This window comes from Antedon mediterranea, chromosome 7, assembly GCF_964355755.1.
Source record: "Antedon mediterranea chromosome 7, ecAntMedi1.1, whole genome shotgun sequence".
Taxonomy (NCBI): domain Eukaryota; kingdom Metazoa; phylum Echinodermata; class Crinoidea; order Comatulida; family Antedonidae; genus Antedon; species Antedon mediterranea.
Genome location: NC_092676.1, coordinates 27200505 through 27220644, shown reverse-complemented (window position 1 = coordinate 27220644; position 20140 = coordinate 27200505). Strand labels below are relative to the sequence as shown.

Below are 20140 nucleotides of genomic sequence, written 5' to 3'. Positions count from 1 at the left end.
AATGATAAAAAAAATTAAAATATTTTTAACTTCATTAATGATTAGTATTAAGCCTTGTCTACAATATCAAAGTTTATATGACAAAAACCATGTGATGTTCACATATATGGACATGATGATGTCATATCACCACCATATTTAAACATATCACTACCAAATTTGGGCATATCACTATCATATTTAGATACAAACTTATTTTTGCAAACTAGTTTGATAGTGTAGACAGAGTTTTAGCCATTGTGTGGATCAGACATGATATTCTTGTACTCATTGTCGAGTCCCAAGTACTGTCTGATAAGAGTACAACATATAAGCTATTGTCAATATTGGTCTGTTCAAGTGCTTGATAAAAATGTTACCATACAAAGACTATTCAAAGTATAGCGAAAAGTAGATATAATAAACACATACCGATGATAACTATCATTATTAAGATAAAGAATGAATTGTTAATAATTAGAGTAATAGTTGCCTTGATGGAACATTGGTATGAAATACTAAAGCCTGTTTATTCTTATATTTTAATACCAACTTAAAATCTATGTTGTGCATAGCTTACCTGTATTAATAAACAGAAATGGTGTGATATTTTCTCATATATACTTATAATTGAACAAACAGAAAAGACTAACATACAAAATTTAGCTAATAAATAGAATACAATAACTATACATGAATAGTCATTCAACACCATCCCCAGTGGTCTAATAGTAGGTGTCTGTATATCATGCAGGGGGTTCCAAGTTCAATTCTTAGTTGAGTCATTCTTATTGTTTAATTTCAACAATATCACCAAAGTGCTATTTTCTCTCTTTCATTGAAACTAACAAATGAAAAAAAATAAATTGTTGTGTTTGCAATTGACTAGATATTACTCCACCTTTATAGTCCATTTTGTTCTCATTTTAATCAAATTGACTTCGAAGATAAAACTGTAATTCTCTTCAAATTACTTTTCAGTTCTATAAATATGTAAAACTAAACAGACTCTAATTTTAACAATAAAATATGTAATTATAATTTTGTAATGAAACTTGAATTATTCATACAAGAAAGATGTGAATAAAAATATGAAAATTATATGAATATATTTATGAAAATGCATCGCATGTTATAAATAGTAATTTTTTTTCATATAAAAGCTTATAGTTAATGAATAGGATTTGACTCATGCCTGTACATGCATTGTTTAGGGGATTCCTTTATCGTTTGTAACCTCAAGAATGCAATCTTCATAACCTATAACCAAGACGCATTTTATACGTCTTTTGTGTGTACAAAAAAACCTTGGAAAAGGAAGCTTCCAGGGGCCGTGTTTTAATCTGTTTGAGACCTCCAAAAGAGTGTGCATAATTTATGAAGATTCTAAAGAATGCATTCAACTTGAAGGAATTAAAGATGTTTCCGAGTTTTATATTATTAGAGAATGCTTGTAACTAAGCAACTGCAAACAAACCGAAGCCATTATTATTTTTTATATACAACCTGTGTACAAAACCATATTAGATCAGATAAAAAAGATACTTTGTAATTATACTCTAGTTCACTTTATATTAACCGTTGTTTATTACAGAATGTTTCTGTAATTAACGACCACATTTGTTAAGGTATGGTGGAGTAAGCCTGATTCCTAAATCGAAAATTGTAATTGTGTTGAGTTGAAGTTTACGGTATAAAACTTATGTGATATCACCGGAGATACCACGCAGTAATCTTGCTTATTGTGTACCTACTGTATGTAAGCATTACATTTATTCCAAATGATACACATACGTGTTGTAATAAACTTTATAGACAGCCACGAAGATGAGGTTTTGTTGAAATAATAAGCAATAACAGTATTACCTGTGACAAATTATAATCTACAATTTCCCTATTAATATTATGTGGAAATTGCGTGAGGGGGATGATTGTAATGAAATGTCATTTCGGTTATTTGTCGTCCATCTTTCGTAAACCTTGCGAGGAGGCCTATGCAAACAAACCCTTTATGTTTTTTGGATGTATTTTCCATGTTTTTTGGTATAGTTTTCATCTAATTTTGGTCTATTTTCCATGTTTTTTTTGTGTATATTTTCCATGTTTTTTGGTATACATTCCAGATTTTTTGTTGTAGTTTCCATGTATTTGTTTTTTACCTACTAGTTGTCAATCGCCAAGGTCAAGAAGACAATCCAATAGTCTGTCATTTATTCAGATGATTCAAGGCTACGTAATATAGCCCATAAACACTAACGTAGCAATGAACAACTCATAAGGAATACGTCGCTAATCACCGTTAATTTCGCCCTATTAGTATACATATTTCTGTATGCGATTTCAATTTGATGAATTAATGAGAGAAGAGTTCAGGGCGAGAGCGAATTATTCTACGTAACTATGAAGTGATATTAAATTAATTATTTAAAATTAATTTATGGATTTAATGTAAAAATTGTTAAAAACAACATTTGTTTCATTGCCAAAATAAGTATGAGAGGTAATAAGAAAAATTTGTAAAAATTAAAATAGCCGTAACAAAAATGATGACACTAATACATTAGCGTTATTTACAGTAAATATACCCTTATTTCTCTAGGTTTATATGATACACACACTGATTAAAATTGATTGTCTAACGTGTTCTTTGATTTTCAAATAGCTTTGGGGGGTGTCTAGATTGTAGAAAGTTGAAATAAGTGTGCAATGAATATTAATACATATTTACATATCTACAAGGTCTAAGAATTTTTTTCATAATTGAGTTTTTTTTTCTGCGAAACTTTGAATGATTTTATCATTCAGAATAAGTGAAATGATTTAATGTGTTGGGTTGTTAAGTGTGTCGCTGAAGGAATTTTGTCAGGGATCTTCAATTACATTCACTTAAACTAATAGTGTAGTCTCCCCTGTGCCCTCAAAATTAATAAAGACCTAACTAGGTCTAGCCCACAGCTACGAGTCATATCACCTGTCTTGTAGAAACTACTGAAATCTTGTCAAGATATTAGAGAAATTTGATTATTTTGTTAGAATTCACACCAATGTGGCTCCGAGCCTTGCGTCGTCAAATGCCAAGCCTATGGGTATTGGTAAATAGAGTAGAGCGAACGTGGTGTTTTCTGATAGCGTACGACGATGGCCATTCACGTTTGATGTGCAGATGGCGGTTTAAAATCGCTTAACAAAATCATTGTAGCATCGATAAAATATATTTTAACCGCTAATATAAAAAGATTCTTCTAATATCAAAAATTGAAATTAATTTGTATTTGTAATGTAATAGTATGAATTAGCCTTTTTACATTATATTTTCAGATTATTTTTTTATCTGCTTTCAAATCCTTCTATTGGAACTGTTGTTATTTGGAGGGAAACCATTATTTAAAACTTTTTTGTTAACTTTTTAAGAACTTAACATGATTAGCACATGTTTTTAACAAGTACAAGTTTACTAAAGTGCATGTTCTATTATATATATGATTTTGAAAGGGTCAATTTGTTACCTCTTAGAGTGTCCAACAATTACCACTTCAAACTCCCTCACAGTGCTTGTTGAACCCACTAATGAACATCCCTTTTGTTCAGGGATTCTCGCCGTAATCCGCAGTTGAACAACAACTTTTGAATGATTGGTCTTAGAAAAGATACTTATTTTCCGTCATGTACTAATTAATGCCATGCTTAACTACAGTAAAGCGTCTTATTTCTTCTGTTTTGGTACAACTTTTTTTGTTAAAATAAGCAGTTTAATACTGATCTATGTAATTAGTATATAATCAACAAATGACTTCTAATACTATATAATCCTTCTAAGAGCAACTAATAAGTTTTAACTACAACAGTGATATAGGTAAACAAATGTACGATATATAGACACAAAGATGCCTATATGCCAGCTTAAAGAATTAGTGAGAATATTAAGTTAGCTTGTAAATAAAAGATATCTTTTTAGGTTGTGTAGGGTTTAGATAAAGTCCTTATCCCAATCACAAGGCCACCTAGTAAAACAAGTATTAAGAATAGCATTAATTATTTAAAAGTGTTAAAGAAGAAAAAACTACAATGTATTTATAAGAGTTAAGCAGGTTGCATAGAAAGAAACGGAGTTTCAAGCATTTTTGAGAAGTAAACAGGTTGCTAGCAGATTATACTGTTAGAGTACATTTAGATAAAAACAATTGTTTACTGACACAAAGGTAGACATTGCCTACAATAAAACTATTTTATGAACACTTTCCATGTTTTATAAAACTACTAACAACTAGTGTTACTACTAACACAGCTATAAATCAGCCATAAAAAGCAAAAATATTATAATTCTTAAAAGCTAAAGCTACAACATTAGAAATCATAAATTTTCAAATACTTATTCCAGACAATGGCTCAGGGTCCAATTAGATTTTGCTATTAAAATGCTGAAAACGCGGTTGTTTTCTTTACATTTTTCTTCAATTTGCACGGGTAGTAAAACTTATCATACTCGTGTTACAATCACATCAGCATGCGACGCTTATCGTCGATTGTAAATATATTGTTAGATAATAACGCATAAATGTCCTCGCAAATTGAATATTATAGCGTATAGCTAATTTTAGCACATAATAAAACTTTTAATCAAAACAATCGTAAAGTCAACGACAGTATCATTTTCTGCTTTGCTATTCACGACGGAATCTAACAAAGTTTCTTGACTAATAAATATTTTCCGTAAATATTATCATTATTATGATTGTACATATACTAAAATATGTCTACAAAATGATTTCTTTTCATAAAAAATCCCTAAGAAAAATATTTTTTTTCAAAACTGGTATTAAATTGGTATCGTGTTTCCTTCAAAAGACAATAGGCGGCTCTCCTGTTAATCTTATAGATAATATTTCATTGTTATATGCTCCCTTTCACTCGTACTTTCTCCTGACCCGTAGCATTTCGCAAGCAAATTTATGATTAATCGCGTAACAAAGCAGTGTTTCAAGTCTCTTTTTAAACGCAAGCGCGGTAGTAATTTCCTTCGCTCTTTTTTCAGACAAAAAGCAGGAAGATGGTTCGAAGCGAATCAGTGGTCATGCAGGTGATGTTTTCAATTTTAATACGCTCAGGCCGAGGGCAGGTGGTCTGCCATTTTACATAACTTTGTCAAAAGATTCAGAATTAGAATAGTTGTCACTTGTACGATAGTCTTTGAAATAAATTAATATTTCTGACTAAAACTATATACTTATTCAGCTTTTTAAAAAAGATTTATTTTATGCCTACCATAGTCTGCCTGTATAAACAAATTCATTTAATTTAAATATCTAAAGTATACAATTTAGAATTCTTTCAAATGATAATATTTCATTAAATATAAATTCATTTATTGTTTATATTTGTGATTATTACTTATTTTACTTAATTGGGCCCATAATCAACAATTATTTTTTTGGCTGGCAAAACAAACGTTTGTGGTTGACGCGCTTGGACGAGTCTGAATGCTTTCTTTGTACGACAAGGACTGAAAATAAATAAGAAGTGTGCCTTAAAATCTTATGCAAACACAGAAAGTGTTGTTGAAGTTTGTTGACGAGTGTTAGCGGTAAACAGAGACACGCGCCACAAACACAAAGACATCAAACTGAAAGCGAGGCGGGTGCCTTAGTTTCTCTGCTATTAAATTGATAATTTCTTTAAATAAATTTAACAATCGTTTATGTTTCTTAAAAAGTTGTGGTTTGATATCGTAAGACAATTACTTTTTGTTTGTCATATGGAAATGTAATTTCTTTAAATAAATTCACTAGTAGTAGTAGTTTTTATTTTTATTAAAAGCTTGATTTGATATTGTTCATTTATTAATGAGTTGTAAAAATGAAAATGGCATTAATGAGAAATGTAGTAAAGAAATATATGTAAATTATTTGCACAGATGGAATTTATCAGCATACTTAATTCCATGTTGTGTTATCGTCAACTTTGAATTAAAAAAAAGACAAATTGATGTCGACAATTTTTTTTATTCTTTCAACTTGTCAATGAACTTTATAAGTTTTCTGCAAGTAATAATAATAAATAGTAATAAATATAAATACAAAAGAAAAACTGAATATAATTTATCCCCTGATTAGGCAATTAAAACATATATTTCCTCTCATTCCTTTGGGGGAAGTCTCCAATGAGGGATTCTGTTGTATTGTGAATATAGATATAAATTCAAAAAGTTTCTCAAAAGTGATCTTTAATTTATAGTATTAGGTGTTTTTTTTTTTGTATGTGTTTTTTTAGGAAGGGGACACCTATCTATCAGTAAGAATGCTTTAAAATTATATTCATTAGGATTGTGTGAATATTATTATTAGAACTCATTATCATAATCAATATCAATCATTATTATTATGTGAGCAAACAGTATTGATCTTACAATTAGCATTAGTAGCACTATCAATATTGTCATTGTAATCCTTATAATTTTAAATGTTATCAATATTATTTATCAATATTACTTATGATAACGAGGTAATTTCCTTTGTTGCCTATTTACTCTAAATTATGGTATTGTCACAATTTGTAATTGTTATCAATTTCATTTATAAGAAACATTCTTAAGGTCTGTCTACACTATCAGTATCAAACTAGTTTGACAAAAAAAGTGTCATGTGCCCAAATCCCTCCTTCACTGCCTTTCCGCTGAAAAGTCTGCCGACATTTCCGCTTGGGCTGCTCCGTAAATCTCTTTTACCAGTTTCTTCCAGTCTGACCTTTCATTGGCTAGTTCTTTAAGTTGTTTCATGTCTTTCTTGGTTTTCAAATATGGTAGTGATATGACATCATCATGTCCATATACATCACATTTTTTTGTCACATAAAATTTGATAGTGTAGACAGAGCGTTTGACATTATATTTTTCAATATAATTATTATATTCTAATCATTTTCATCATTATGATATCATTTTCTAGTTTATTTCTGCGATTCATCATCATCATCGTATCACAACATTTCAATCAACATTTTTCTATACTCAGAAATTATTATAATCAGATGTATGTAACACAATAATAACAGACTGCTTAATTTGATTATACTTTGACTGGTTGTGGATTCAGACAAAAGACGAATTACCTAATGTTAATTTGCTGTTTGTTGAATGCAAATTATCTACATTATGATGTAGTCTGAATCGTTAGTTTACGCCAAAATTGATGGTTAAATTTGACAGATAATTCTTGATTGCATTATTAATTTGAAGACTGCTTACACTTTTGGTTTTGTTTAGTCCACGAAACCCTCGACTAATTAAAGCATTATGTTAAATCAGTTTGAGATGGAACTCATTCAAACACAAACTGACGAATCGGCCTTGATTTCAAAATGAATTCTAGAGTATTGTTATCATTGTTACTAAACCTGTTCATTATCGCTATTTGTTTGGTTATTTATTCCATATTGCGTCCCAATTCAAACATTACACTGGCTCCAAGTCTTTACTGTTTAAACGGAGAAATCCTTTATATTAAATTCGTACGGCTTTCATTAAAGCATTCGGGTGATGGCGAACATTGCATAAATTACCATATTTTGTGTAATTTCTTTTCTGCAATTTCATTTAACATCTTTAATTAACATTAATTATTTATAAACCAATGTTAATTCTTGCCTTCAAATTTGAATTAATCTTGTTTTAATCTCAATTGTTTGTATTCTGTATTTTATATCTTGCCTACTGTTGTGTTGAATGAATGAAATTAGTACACATTGTGTTTGTTGTTATTATTTACATAAACAAATACATAGAGAGTAGAGTACTATTAGTAAATGACTTGCAAAAAATAATATTTAATAGCGATTTTTAAGGTAGTTTATAGATAGAATGGCACTTTATCTAAGCGTAACATTGAGATATTTGTGTTTCCATAGTATTAGTCATTTTTTCTATTTTGTGAGATCTACTCAAAAACACCTGATTTGTCTTCATTCATTACAAGCTCACGACGAGGCCTAGGCTCTTTCCAAAATCACTTTTAATTAAGTCAACGTTGCAACGCTATGCTGTTTTTTTGTGTGTCTGTTTTGTTTGTACCACCTGTTGTTTAAATGGCTTTTGTTGCTAAATTAAAATACATTCTGAATCGGAATAAAAAAATAAATTTGCTATTTAATATGTTGCTTCGTATCGTAGATGAATAACCTTGGCTGATCTGCGTTCGTGTGGCTGTACTAGTTTTCAGCATTGATTTCCTCTCTTCTCTCAGCTTGTTTAACAAGCTACGAATTGTCATGCAATTATTTTTGTAATGATTTTTGCGGATATCCCGACCGTTTAATATTGGGTCATCATAAGTATTTGGATGTAGAAATCAATACCAATTATGGTTAGATCAATTGATTGTTATTGATTGTTATTGATTAGTATTGAAGATCAGTGTAGTTAATAGTAACTCTTTAACACTCCTCTTGTTACAAATTCAACAATCTTAAACCACGGATATCAATCACGACAAATACACACTCTAGATTAAACTTTCAATACGAATTGATATAATAGTCGTTTGGCCGACTGTCTGATGATCACCGTAGTAATAGCCAAGATCCGACATCAAAGTTATCTCTACTGTCACGACGATTAGTTATTTAAAAGGTGACAAGCCTCAATAAATCATGACTACGGTGTGTCGTTGAATAAATGATGATAAAAACGATATAATCTTAATAAGAAGAATTAGAAAGAAGATATACAGTAGGAAGTATTAAAAATTATTACACAAATTATATTTCAATATTATAGTATTTAATTGATTCACTGATGATATAATTAATACAGTACTGTTAAATTCTTATTTACAAATTAGTTTTGTAGTACAGTATGTTTAAGTATATTTTTGTTCTTTTGTTATGATAATTTTGCATTTAGTCTTTGAGTTGAATCTTTACAATTTATATTCTATAGCTTTTATTACTTTTATAGTTTTCTTTTTCTAAGCATATAACCGGTATTTGTATTTAAAACAGCTAATTCTAAAATTGAAATGGGAATAAAAAAATTGTAATCGTGTTTTTTCTTTTCCAGTTTTTTAAATACTAATATTCTTCAATTCATACCATATTTCTATCGATAGTTTAGATTAATTTGGAAGCGACATATTATGGAGATTATTTTATAACATTTTGCTAGAAATTCATATGAATTCTAAGTTGGTTTCTTCGGGCAAAATATTTCAATACGCACGGTATAAATCATTATAAATTGAATTAATGTAACACTTTTGTTTTTATTCGATTCATATTAATCATTTTCATTATTGTCGTAAATCATCATCGTTTTTAAAATGACAAGACTTTATGTCTAAGGCAATTTGTGGATGACGCGAGTCATTTAAACAAGTTACAATTTCTAATTTATTTCTATTTAAACAAGTTAAAATTCTTAATTCATTTTCTTATCAATCAATCCTTGCCAATTATCATTTTAAAATCATTACTTTAATGTAATCAATTTTTTTATTTTTTTTTTTAATATAAGTATACAGTTCATGACACTACTTATTAGTGATTCTGTATGTAACTTTATGGATCAGCATTTAAATTATTACAAATTGTGTTTTGATTTTTTAGATAATTATTTATATTTATTTTATCGATTTAAATTAATTTAGTATGTGCTCATGGTTTTATGTCATTTTTTAAAATTGTAAATTATGTTTGATAATTAATGGTTCTTTTCCGTATAATTTGAATAATATGAAATATACAGGTTGAGTCCTGCATAACTTAAATGATTCTTTTTCAATTTTTAACAATATTTTTTCTGCAAATTTAACTTAAATTTAGATACTTTTTGATTTTTAAAAGGCTGTAATTAATAATTAATTAAAACAATTTGATATTGATAATTTTTGTTTTATCATATTAACATTTTGAAGTATATTTTAAAAGAATATTATTTATTTTCTAAATCTGAAATTTGTCTGCTTCATAAAATATTTGTAGCATAAATTCCTTAATAATTCCTCAGCAGCTTTCAATTATATTTAATATTTACGAAGAACTGCAATTTCCGCCATAATTATAGTATAAATGCGTGCTAGTCAGGAGGAGACAAAAATCATCGGACTTCCGATTTTTAAGGATGAGGGACCTCACGCTCGTCGCTGACATTAACAATTAATGATTCAGTAGTAGAAATATTTAGAGTCTGTCATTTGAGAATTATGAACATGATTAAATTTATTTTTTAATGTTTATGTGGCTCATTTCAAAGTAGTTTGAATAAATTTTAAATTCTAACAAATGTAGGAAAGTATCATTAATATAAATTATTTTTTACTTATAGATTATAAAAATGTTTTTTTTTCTTTAAATTCCTTATTTTATGGCATTATGAAATTTACAATTAGTTGATAAAAAAAAGATGTTTTTGTCTTATAAATATTAAGTTTCAAGAGCAATATTATTTTCTTAATTTATTGTTATTACAGACTTGCGATTTAGTGTACGTTTTAATGTTAGGTTTAGTAGAACTACTTTTTGTTGTGGTTCATGTTTCTTAGCGTTATAAGATGTGTAGTGTCTGGTTTCATTACTCCTTTCAAACTCGGCCTACGTAAGTGAAGATAGATTTCAAGCTAGCCCTAAAGCTATTGGGTGGACCCATTTATAATCTATGGATACTTTATATTTTACACTGATATTACATATAGTACACAGACTTTAATATTGGCCTTTATTGTCTTTGTACGTTTGCGCTTTTGCAATGAAAGAGTCGGTTGCTTGGAGCAGAGGCTCTATTTTCGTCTTTTCTTTGTTGTCATTTGTTTCTTAACTTGGGTAATGAAGCAAATACTCGACTGTGAAAAATTAATGACTGACTATTGTTCTTATTGTTTAACAGCAATATTCTTTGACTTATCCCCGACCAAAGCATGAAGGCCATTGCGTCTTGTTTGTTTTACCTTATTTGTAACGTACGTATTAGGTAGTAATTGGCAGAACGCGTCTGAAGCGAACCTGGGTTTTAATTAGAACACATGAAATACCCTCTATTATTACTATGATGATAGGTTTTCATTGCAATGTGATAAAGCTTATTAAAATGAAGTATTCTCCGATGGTAGATACAGCTGCAATAACACAACATTCAGACTATTAGAATAAATTCTACAAAAAGATTTCTACAAAAAAAAAAGATTATTAAATAAAGAAGTGAAATTCTCTTTATTTAATAACCATATTTATTTATAACTTGTAATATGAAAAAGTGCATTGGTTTAATGCCCTTAGCTATCATTACTTATTTCACACGTAATTCATTCGGTCTCTATATACCTCTCCCCCTTGTTAATCGAATAATCTACGTTGTAATGAGCTGGGAATAATGCAGAAAACCTGACCACCGGTGTGGTGTCGGTCCTGCGTTTGATGCGTTCCTAACCAATGATGAATCATGAATCTATTCACGGTTTTCAAGTCCCAAGCAGAAGAGAAAAACCTCTGAACTAGTTTAATCTAAAAAGTTTGCGGATCGTAAGGTGGTCTGAAAATGACACCAATTTATAATTCCATTAGCGTAGTGTGCAAGGAATACTCGTTCCATTAAACGATCAATAACGCCTGCTCTGTTGACGTTATCCCTCGTCGTTTGCCCCGTAGCAGTGCAAAGATCGGGTTATAATCAAACTGCCTCGTGCTGCCAAAATGCAAGCATCAACGGCAATGTAATAATAACAAACTTCTGTCAAGTAGGCCAGATTTTCTTCTATCTTATCTTCATTACAAATTCAAAATCTAATACTATAGTAATCAAACAAAACTAGGGTTCTCTTGGAATTCATACGAGAAAATAGTATTGCCAGTCAAAGATTATCTGAATGAGTTGAATGACCAAAGTAATTCATTTGTAGGCCTACCTATAAATTTATAAACTTGCTTAAAAATTAAAATTCAATATGTAAAAGGTACAAATTTGTCAATAATTATAGCCATATCAATTTCATAATAATAAGTTGTAATATATAATGTACACTTATTGAGATTGTACATGGTATATATAAGTCTTATTTAAAATGCAACTAGGCTAAACATTTCCACAAATAAATTCAGAATTTTTTAACCGAATCAAGGCAACCAACTAGAATATTAAATATAAATTGCGAATATATATGATACGAGTTGAACACAGAAACTCAAATTCTAACAAAGGTTACAGTACTTATTATGTAAAAGATCGCTTGATATTAAATCAGAAAATGTTAATTAGTCGTGGTAAATTTCTCTTAACTAAGATATGTATTAATTATTTCTGATACTAGGTTTTTCTTTTAGACTTATTGGATTAGATCTAATGGCTTTCAGAGTAAGTACTATTAAAGAGTGTACATTGATAATGCATTGGCTTGAGACACGGTATCTTGTTGTTATAATTGGATAAAGTTAAAAACAGTTACGACGACTCCGCCAGCTGGTTCCTACCACTTGCTACATAAGGACCTTTGAAAGCATTGTCGTTTACAAATGCATCTTCAATTATAATTAACATAAAAAGAAACATTAAATTTAATGATTACTATTTAAATTAATGTTTGTGATGTATCACAAGAAATTTTATATTTGTGAATTCTGCTTTGAGGAATGGATTTTAAAGAGTAGAAAAAACATTAGGCTTAGACTGGTGTGCGAAATCCTGTTTTGGGAGTTGTCAGTTCCTTTTTTAGAGAATTTGTCTAATTATAACAAATAAAAACAAAAGGATTTTTAATAATATTTCTTGATTGGTACTTTAAACAAATTTAAATAATTTATCAAATACTGTATAAAATAGAAAAAACTAAATATTTAAAAATTAAAAAATATGTGTATAAAATCATTTACAATTTGCAGTTAAATGTCAGCATAGGAATTAACAGGAAAGCCAAGAAATTCATTAAACATTACTATTATTTACAAGTTGTGTTGAGAGAGAGGCGGGTAAAAAAATTACGAAATATGTAAATTATTTGATATTTCAAATTATCCAGCCCACTATTTTTAATAGTGTTGTTTGCGCAAACAACTATTTCTACCTCCCAGCTGGTTTCGAATTGGGAATACATTTTTCAGCCTGGTTTGACATCAATTTTATGCGGTTCATTTTCGACCGCGTTGGGAAAATATCTTAAAGAATACGATGCACGAGCCACACACGAGAGTAAGTCACAAAGACACAAGAATAGGCGTTTGTTATCACTAACAAGAGAACAATAGAGAGGGAATGTTTCTCCTTACTGTACGATTATTCATCATTGTAGTTTTTATTGTATGAATTGTATAGCCTTTGTTACGCCAGGTGTACTTGGTTGAATTGCTAACTCGTTCCGAGATATTGTGTTAGAATTTCTAGTTCTTATTGTCATCTGGATGCTGTGGGTATATTTTAATACATAATTTCCCAGGCGTAACAAAACAGTTTTGCAGAAATTTTCCGCATTTTAATTCGTAGCCATTAGTTTAACTGTGAAACATAAAACATGTGTGACAGAGGATGGATAACGTAAACATCTGTGTATAATATAATAAATACATAATTTTTAGCTTGTTAACATTAACTTATTTCAATTACTAGTTTCTGTATATAACCTATTATACAAATAATGAATGTTTATCGGTGTATTGGTACAAATATTGGCATTTTGTACACAAAAAAAATACCATTAAACAATCGTTTAATAGTGCGTACTATTGCACGCCATGTGACCCACAATCGTCCAATCAAATGACAGAAATTGATTTAGGTGTTATATAAAGAGAATAGCTATCCAATCATATGTACATTCTATCTGTGTTGTGGTGTAATGGTAAAGATGTCTACATACATTAGAGGTTTAATTCTTATATGTATAATACATTGATGTATAAAACCAAACATGAACATCACATAATAATGTTTACATTGTACAAAATATTACTGTTATTTCTACATAATTATATACAAAACAAACATACACACTGGTGGTAGTTTTCCCTTTTTAGTGAAATCCACTTGTCTATCAATTTTAACATTAAGTACGAATTTATATCTATTTCTTATCACGCCTCTCTCATAGATCTGCCACTGTAGCTCTTTGCTCCTACTTCTCATGAACTTTACTTTTCTACACTATCAAACTAGTTTGTGTGATGTACCCAAATATGGTAGTGATATACCCAAATATGGTAGTGATATGACATCATCATGTCCATATATGGACAGATGAAATTTTTTTTTGTCACAGTCACATAAAGTTTGATAGTGTAGCCAGAGCTTTAGTAATTATTTCTAACTTCATGCAAAAGCAGTTTTTCTTTAGGATTCGACAGTGATAAATGGATTGTTTTCTCATATTTATAATCATTTTCTTCATATTATATTTTACAGCTTGTAAGAAAAAGGAAGATGACGCCAAGAATCAGATTCCGACCAATATGATTAAGAAACCGAGACTTGTGTTCACGGACATTCAGAGACGTACGCTGCACGCCATTTTCAAGGAGACAAAACGCCCGTCAAAGGAATTACAAATGCAGATTGCTAGTCAGCTCGGCCTCGAACTGAACACAGTCAGTAACTTTTTTATGAACGCGAGAAGGCGGTCACTTGATAAATGGGTAGATGACATCAACGGTAACAACGCAATGATGAACAATGGTGTGATGTCACCAGGTAGTAACCCGACCAGTAACGCAACAACGATCACGCCGTTACCTATCAAATCTGAATTCCTCCCGTTAAAACCTGAATCAATGAGCTCATGAGGTTGCAACTACTAGAAGAGGAAGAAAAAAAAAACAATCCAAATCGTTATCCGCCCGGTTATTAATTATTATTTATTTAAACTGGGATTAAAATCCTAGATATTATCGGGCCAAATATGGCTGTTTTCTTATATAAACCAAATATAAATTACAGTCTTTCTATGTTTAAAACTTGTATAAATTATTGAATTGTAAATTTTCGTATCATTATTTCTTATTAGTAGAACTATAGGATGCTAATTTTTCTAGCAATGTCTCATTTAGATAAGTGATAACCCAGGGTTGATGCCTTGGAATTATTTTAAATAGTAAGATGATGTCACTCAAGAACTGTCAAAGAGATGCTAAGAAGTAAAGATGTTCATCTCTTCTTCTAAGTATTTCTTCTGGTTGTGTGAAACTTTTAATGGTTTTAATGAAAATATAAATATGCAAATTTCTAATTCATGGTCCGTCGTTCTATCCTTTTATAGACACAATTCTGTACAGACACTAATCTTTTACAAATATTGTATTATTTTACTTGAAATTTTAGGTTGTGTTTGTATTTAGCAACGCAACACGATCTAGCAATAATATCAATATTTTCTTTGATAATTGTTACTACGCCGTACAGTTATCCCTGTCATCAGTATTTCGTCCTATATTTATTTTCAACCTCAATTTTATCGGGGAAACATTTTAAATTTCTGTGTAGTTGTTAGTGCTTAGTACTCTATTTGTCTGATAATTATTTAATAATGATTCATTCCATGCAATATTATAGTTTAAATATAGTTAATACCACATAAAATATGTAATCAAATTATATGTATAAATATATTACTAGTGTTAATCAGGTACAAAATTAAATTGAAATAAGAAGCAAGTAAAGTTTGTTGATAACAAAATTACACATACATTTTAAAAGGATTCCAGATTTGTGTTGGTAATTATTCGAGAAAATTTTGTCTCAATACAAAATTCTATTTCTGTCACTTTGAATAACGGTTGTTTGTTTTGCGTCACACAATTTTCCTGTGTTATTGTTCGCCGTGAGACGAGTACAGCTGCAACTGAATCATGTTCGTAACGAAATTTACAACATACTCGAATTTATAATTACGTTAAAAATGCTGTGTGGAATATTAAACACACCAAGCTCTACGAACTTAATAATGCTATTAATTAATATATAGTCCCAACAGCTAGCATTAATTATCAAAATTAAAAGTTTTAACAATGTATTAATAGGAGAGCCACTAAAATTTTAAACAATTAGTTCAGACGTACTTACATCCATTACCTATATTAAGGATAATGATATTTGAATTACACAAAAATTGACCAAACATTATTTATTATTTAGTAAAAATTTGAATAAAATTTAAACATCCAATTAAACCAAAAATAATTTTCTTGATTTTAATCAGAATTTGCTGCAATGAGACATAACATTCCATCCTTTTCAAGTTTATTTAATTTTCGATAGATTATTATTTCTATATTTAATTTCTTAGTACTGTTACAGTTGTAATTACTTGATTTGACTTCATTGACTACTTGTTTCAGAGTGACAGTTCCCTGTATTAAGCTAGAGAAACCAAAAATTAAAATAGTTCATCGTTACGCTATGGTTGTATGGTATTCATGGGTTTGTTATAAAAATTGGTTGAAGTATTGAAAAGCAACAAAAAAACACACAGGGTGTTAAATATTTGTAAATAGGGTTCATTTTGATCCGTAATATTTCAATACTATCAGGGATTTATTTCATTAAGGCTGCGTTCACACTGAGCATGGATTAGGTCAGGCAGCCAAAAAAAAAAAAATCTGGACTACGTTACATTTTGTAATGTAGTGTAATCACATACATACATTTTGTATGGGATCCAGAATGAATTATTGTGAATGGTTATACCGTTAAACAATTACAATTGTTTATCCAGCCACAGGACCAGAATCTGTGCTCAGTGTGAACATAAGCTTAAATCCTAGCATGCCTTTCATATGCTCCATCTTTGGGTGGAGTAATGGTTTACGAATTATGTTACATTAAAATATTCTAAGTTGTATGCTTAAAAACATTAGTAAACATTTATGCTGTACGTAATGTGAGGTTAGAAGAGGGATATTGCATGCTGGGTAAAAATGTTTCTATAACCATCCTTTTAATATACTAATACAGTCAGCTGTGTAAATCATATAATTCAAACTTATTACTCAATTGACATAAAAGAGTTGGTATCAGAAATTATAATTCAGTTATTCATTTATAAAAAAAATAAGCTACTTTGCAATAATGAGGCAAAACCTTTATTCATTTCAACATTTCTTTCGTTTGTCCTAATTAAGAAATTTTTAATCACTGTTTTATCAGAACCATTTTTTAAAGTTATGTACATTTTTTTTTTCGATAAAGTTGTAAAATAATTTTGTGAGAAACTCTTTATGTAAATATATTTCTTTCAGTACAGTACTTTATATAGTCATTAGAATCTTGATTTTTTCTTTTCAATTTGTGTTCATGCCAAGCGTGAATAGTTTAGTATTTCTTGTTATTTTTTAGAATATAATTTCTTTTATTGTGTGTGCTTTTTTTTTGTTTTATCATTCCAAGACCACATTCCAGTTATCTGCCAAATATGTGGTTTTTTTTTTAGTTCTAAAGTTGTTCTTTTTTCGTCCTTGCTTGTTTGAAAAATGTTTTTTATGTAATTTTAATTGTAAAGGAGGGGACAAAAAATATGTATAAAAAATACCTAATATTTCAAAAGGCAAATACTACTTTCTAGAACTTTGGTGTTGTGTGTGTGTTTGTGCAATACTGTATATATTTACTCAAGTATTTACCAGTGTTCAAACAGAAAGTGAGATTCAGAAACATTTTTAATTTGTATTTCAAAGGGATATTGCAGTCTACAATTTGTTTTAATTCTTGTAAAAAAAAAATACCTCACAAGTTGTATAGATAAATTGTCAGGAGGTGAATTAATTAAAAATACAGCAGCATTCTTCACTCTAGCAGCTGTGAATAAATTAATATGTTGATTAAATAAGTATTGAATTATATACATTGATACAGGTACAAATGTATTCTGTCATTACTTTTATTACTCTGGTTAAAATGGCTGTTATTATTAAGACTAAACTAATATAGTAATATCCATCCATTCTGATCTGATACATTTCAGGGAAAATTATTGACTTTACCAACTGTATTTAAATCATTCCTTTCAAACTATCATTCCTATTAATATAAACATGATTAATACTCATTGTGTATGTACAAGTGTCATATCGGCAGTGCTATGTCATGGGGAACATAATTTGGACCCCATTACCCCCCTTAATTTCTAAACCTAACCCTGAGTGGTCCTAAATATTTATGGTATATCACAATACTACATTGTTGTGGTTTGAAGGGTGTTACTATATTAATTTGTATCTTATATTCAATTGTTGTAATAAGATGGGTATTTTTATTCTTAGTTTATTTTTTAAGTCAGGCAGTGCCTTGGTACATTCTTCAGTTGTTTGCAGTGCAATTTAGTATTAGTCTAAGAGGCTGTCATATATAAGGCTGATTTCAAGGGATAGTCATATCTTTGAACTTGTTAATAAAATATTTTAAATATATTTTGAATGAGCTGAAGCTTTTTCAATTTACTATGAACTAAAAAAAAATAACTTATTACATTCTCATATGAGTTATTAACTTTATAAAATCATCCAAATTTGATCATACAAATATTAGTGTTATTAATTTTTTAGAATACAATTTATTCTTATATTTTCTTGCTATATTTGATCATTGCATAAATGTAATTTTAGAAACATGGTTTTTTCCTTCTTGGTTGATTGGGGTCCAGAATCCCTCGGTCATTTGTGGTCCAGAACCCTTTGTTCAATTGGGGTCCAGGATCCCTTTGTTCAATTGGGGTCCAGGATCCCTTTGTTCAATTGGGGTCCAGGGTCCCTTTGGTTGGGTTCCGAGGCATTTGAGAAATCTCGGACATTCATATTACTGTAAACCATCATGATGAAAAAATGTCCGAGTACAATTTTATTAAGTTATCTTGCAATATATCATTAAGTTGTTATACTTACCGTGTTTACTCGGGTATAAGCCCATGATGGGGTAACATGGGCTTATTCCCAAGTTAGTACGGTAAGCACAGTAGTGCAAAAGTAATAATGAAATTAATAACTTGCTATATACGTCCAATTTTAAATATGCTCTGAAAACCAAAGGTTATAATTCTTAGTAATTCTGTTTATTTATAAAGTATAGTGCAGTGTGTATTATTGTAATGGATTTAAGAACCCCGTAAAAAAATTGTACAAAAACCTTAATACGATGAGTTAATATATCAGTTTGAATAAATTATGAAGTTTAATGTCATTCATTTTGTGCAATTTTATTTTGAGTTTGTCTAGTTCAATAGTTTATCAGAGAGGGAGCGAGAGGGACATTCACAACAAGAATTGCCATTCGTCCTTTTTTTATCTCTTTGCAGCGGAATGTTGAAGATCTTAAATTAATTACTGAACTTGGAAAGGACTGAAGTTGAGAGTAAATGAGATGAAGATATAAATATGTGGATTATAATTGAATCTTTAAAAAAAAAAAAACAGAAATAATGATACTAAAATACACTAGGCGAATTTATTCATTTTTTAAAAAAAGCGTTGGCTAGAGTGTATGCGTATTAATATTTTCATCTACTGAAGTTTTTTTGGTTTTTTTTTTAGAAAAGAAAATTCTTATTTGTCCAATATAGGCTTATGTGTATGAAATAAAATACATTTGTTTTTTATTCCAATTACTGTGCTTTCTTGGCACAATGCAAAATAGAGGATATAGCCCATTACAGTTGTTGAATATAAGCCCACCCTCCCTGTTGTATAAGCCCACCTCCTAGTGATACATGAGTCCCCATACAAATGTATACTTAAGTGATATACAAAATTGCTCATGTCATATTAGGTATTTAATGCTGGTCCTCTTTTGTAAGCCCACCAACCAACTTTTGTAGGTTGGCTTATTTCCAAATTTGAATTCATTTTGACAGACACCTTATTATTAGTCACAATGGAAAATGAACGTTTTAGTTTCTTTATATTCTCTTGTCAATAAATATTCTTTTCCATTATTATTTGGCCTTGCATGTGAATAATTTTATTTCTCTTAAAATGAATTTATTTTATTTCCACACAGTTTGACCATGAAGTATAAAGACAGTCTTCAGAGAGGAAAAATTTAAATATGTGAAAAAATGTTTTAAATTAGGCCTACGAATTGTTTTGAAAAAATATATTAAAATTAACAATTGTGGCATTATTAAAATAAAATCAGGGGTCAAAGTTTGAGGAGTGAATGAACCGTCTTTTATACTTCATTGTTTACTGTCCGCTCCCAGCTTTGATGTAGAAA

General features: G+C 29.5%; 1 protein-coding gene across 4 annotated transcripts in view; it reads left to right on the top strand.

Moving 5' to 3' along the window:
- LOC140055123 (hepatocyte nuclear factor 6-like) overlaps positions 1-19384 on the top strand; it is a 33162-nt gene extending 13778 nt beyond the window's left edge. For 2 of the 4 annotated variants that reach the window (XM_072100341.1, XM_072100339.1), the window contains one exon: positions 14348-19384. In XM_072100341.1, the coding sequence (XP_071956442.1) occupies positions 14348-14724 (377 nt within the window). In that variant the 3' untranslated portion in view covers positions 14725-19384. Of the gene's footprint in view, positions 1-5011; positions 5096-14347 lie in introns of all 4 variants that reach the window. The other 2 variants (XM_072100338.1, XM_072100337.1) reach the window with 2 other exon arrangements.
- Positions 19385-20140: the final 756 nt, after the last annotated feature.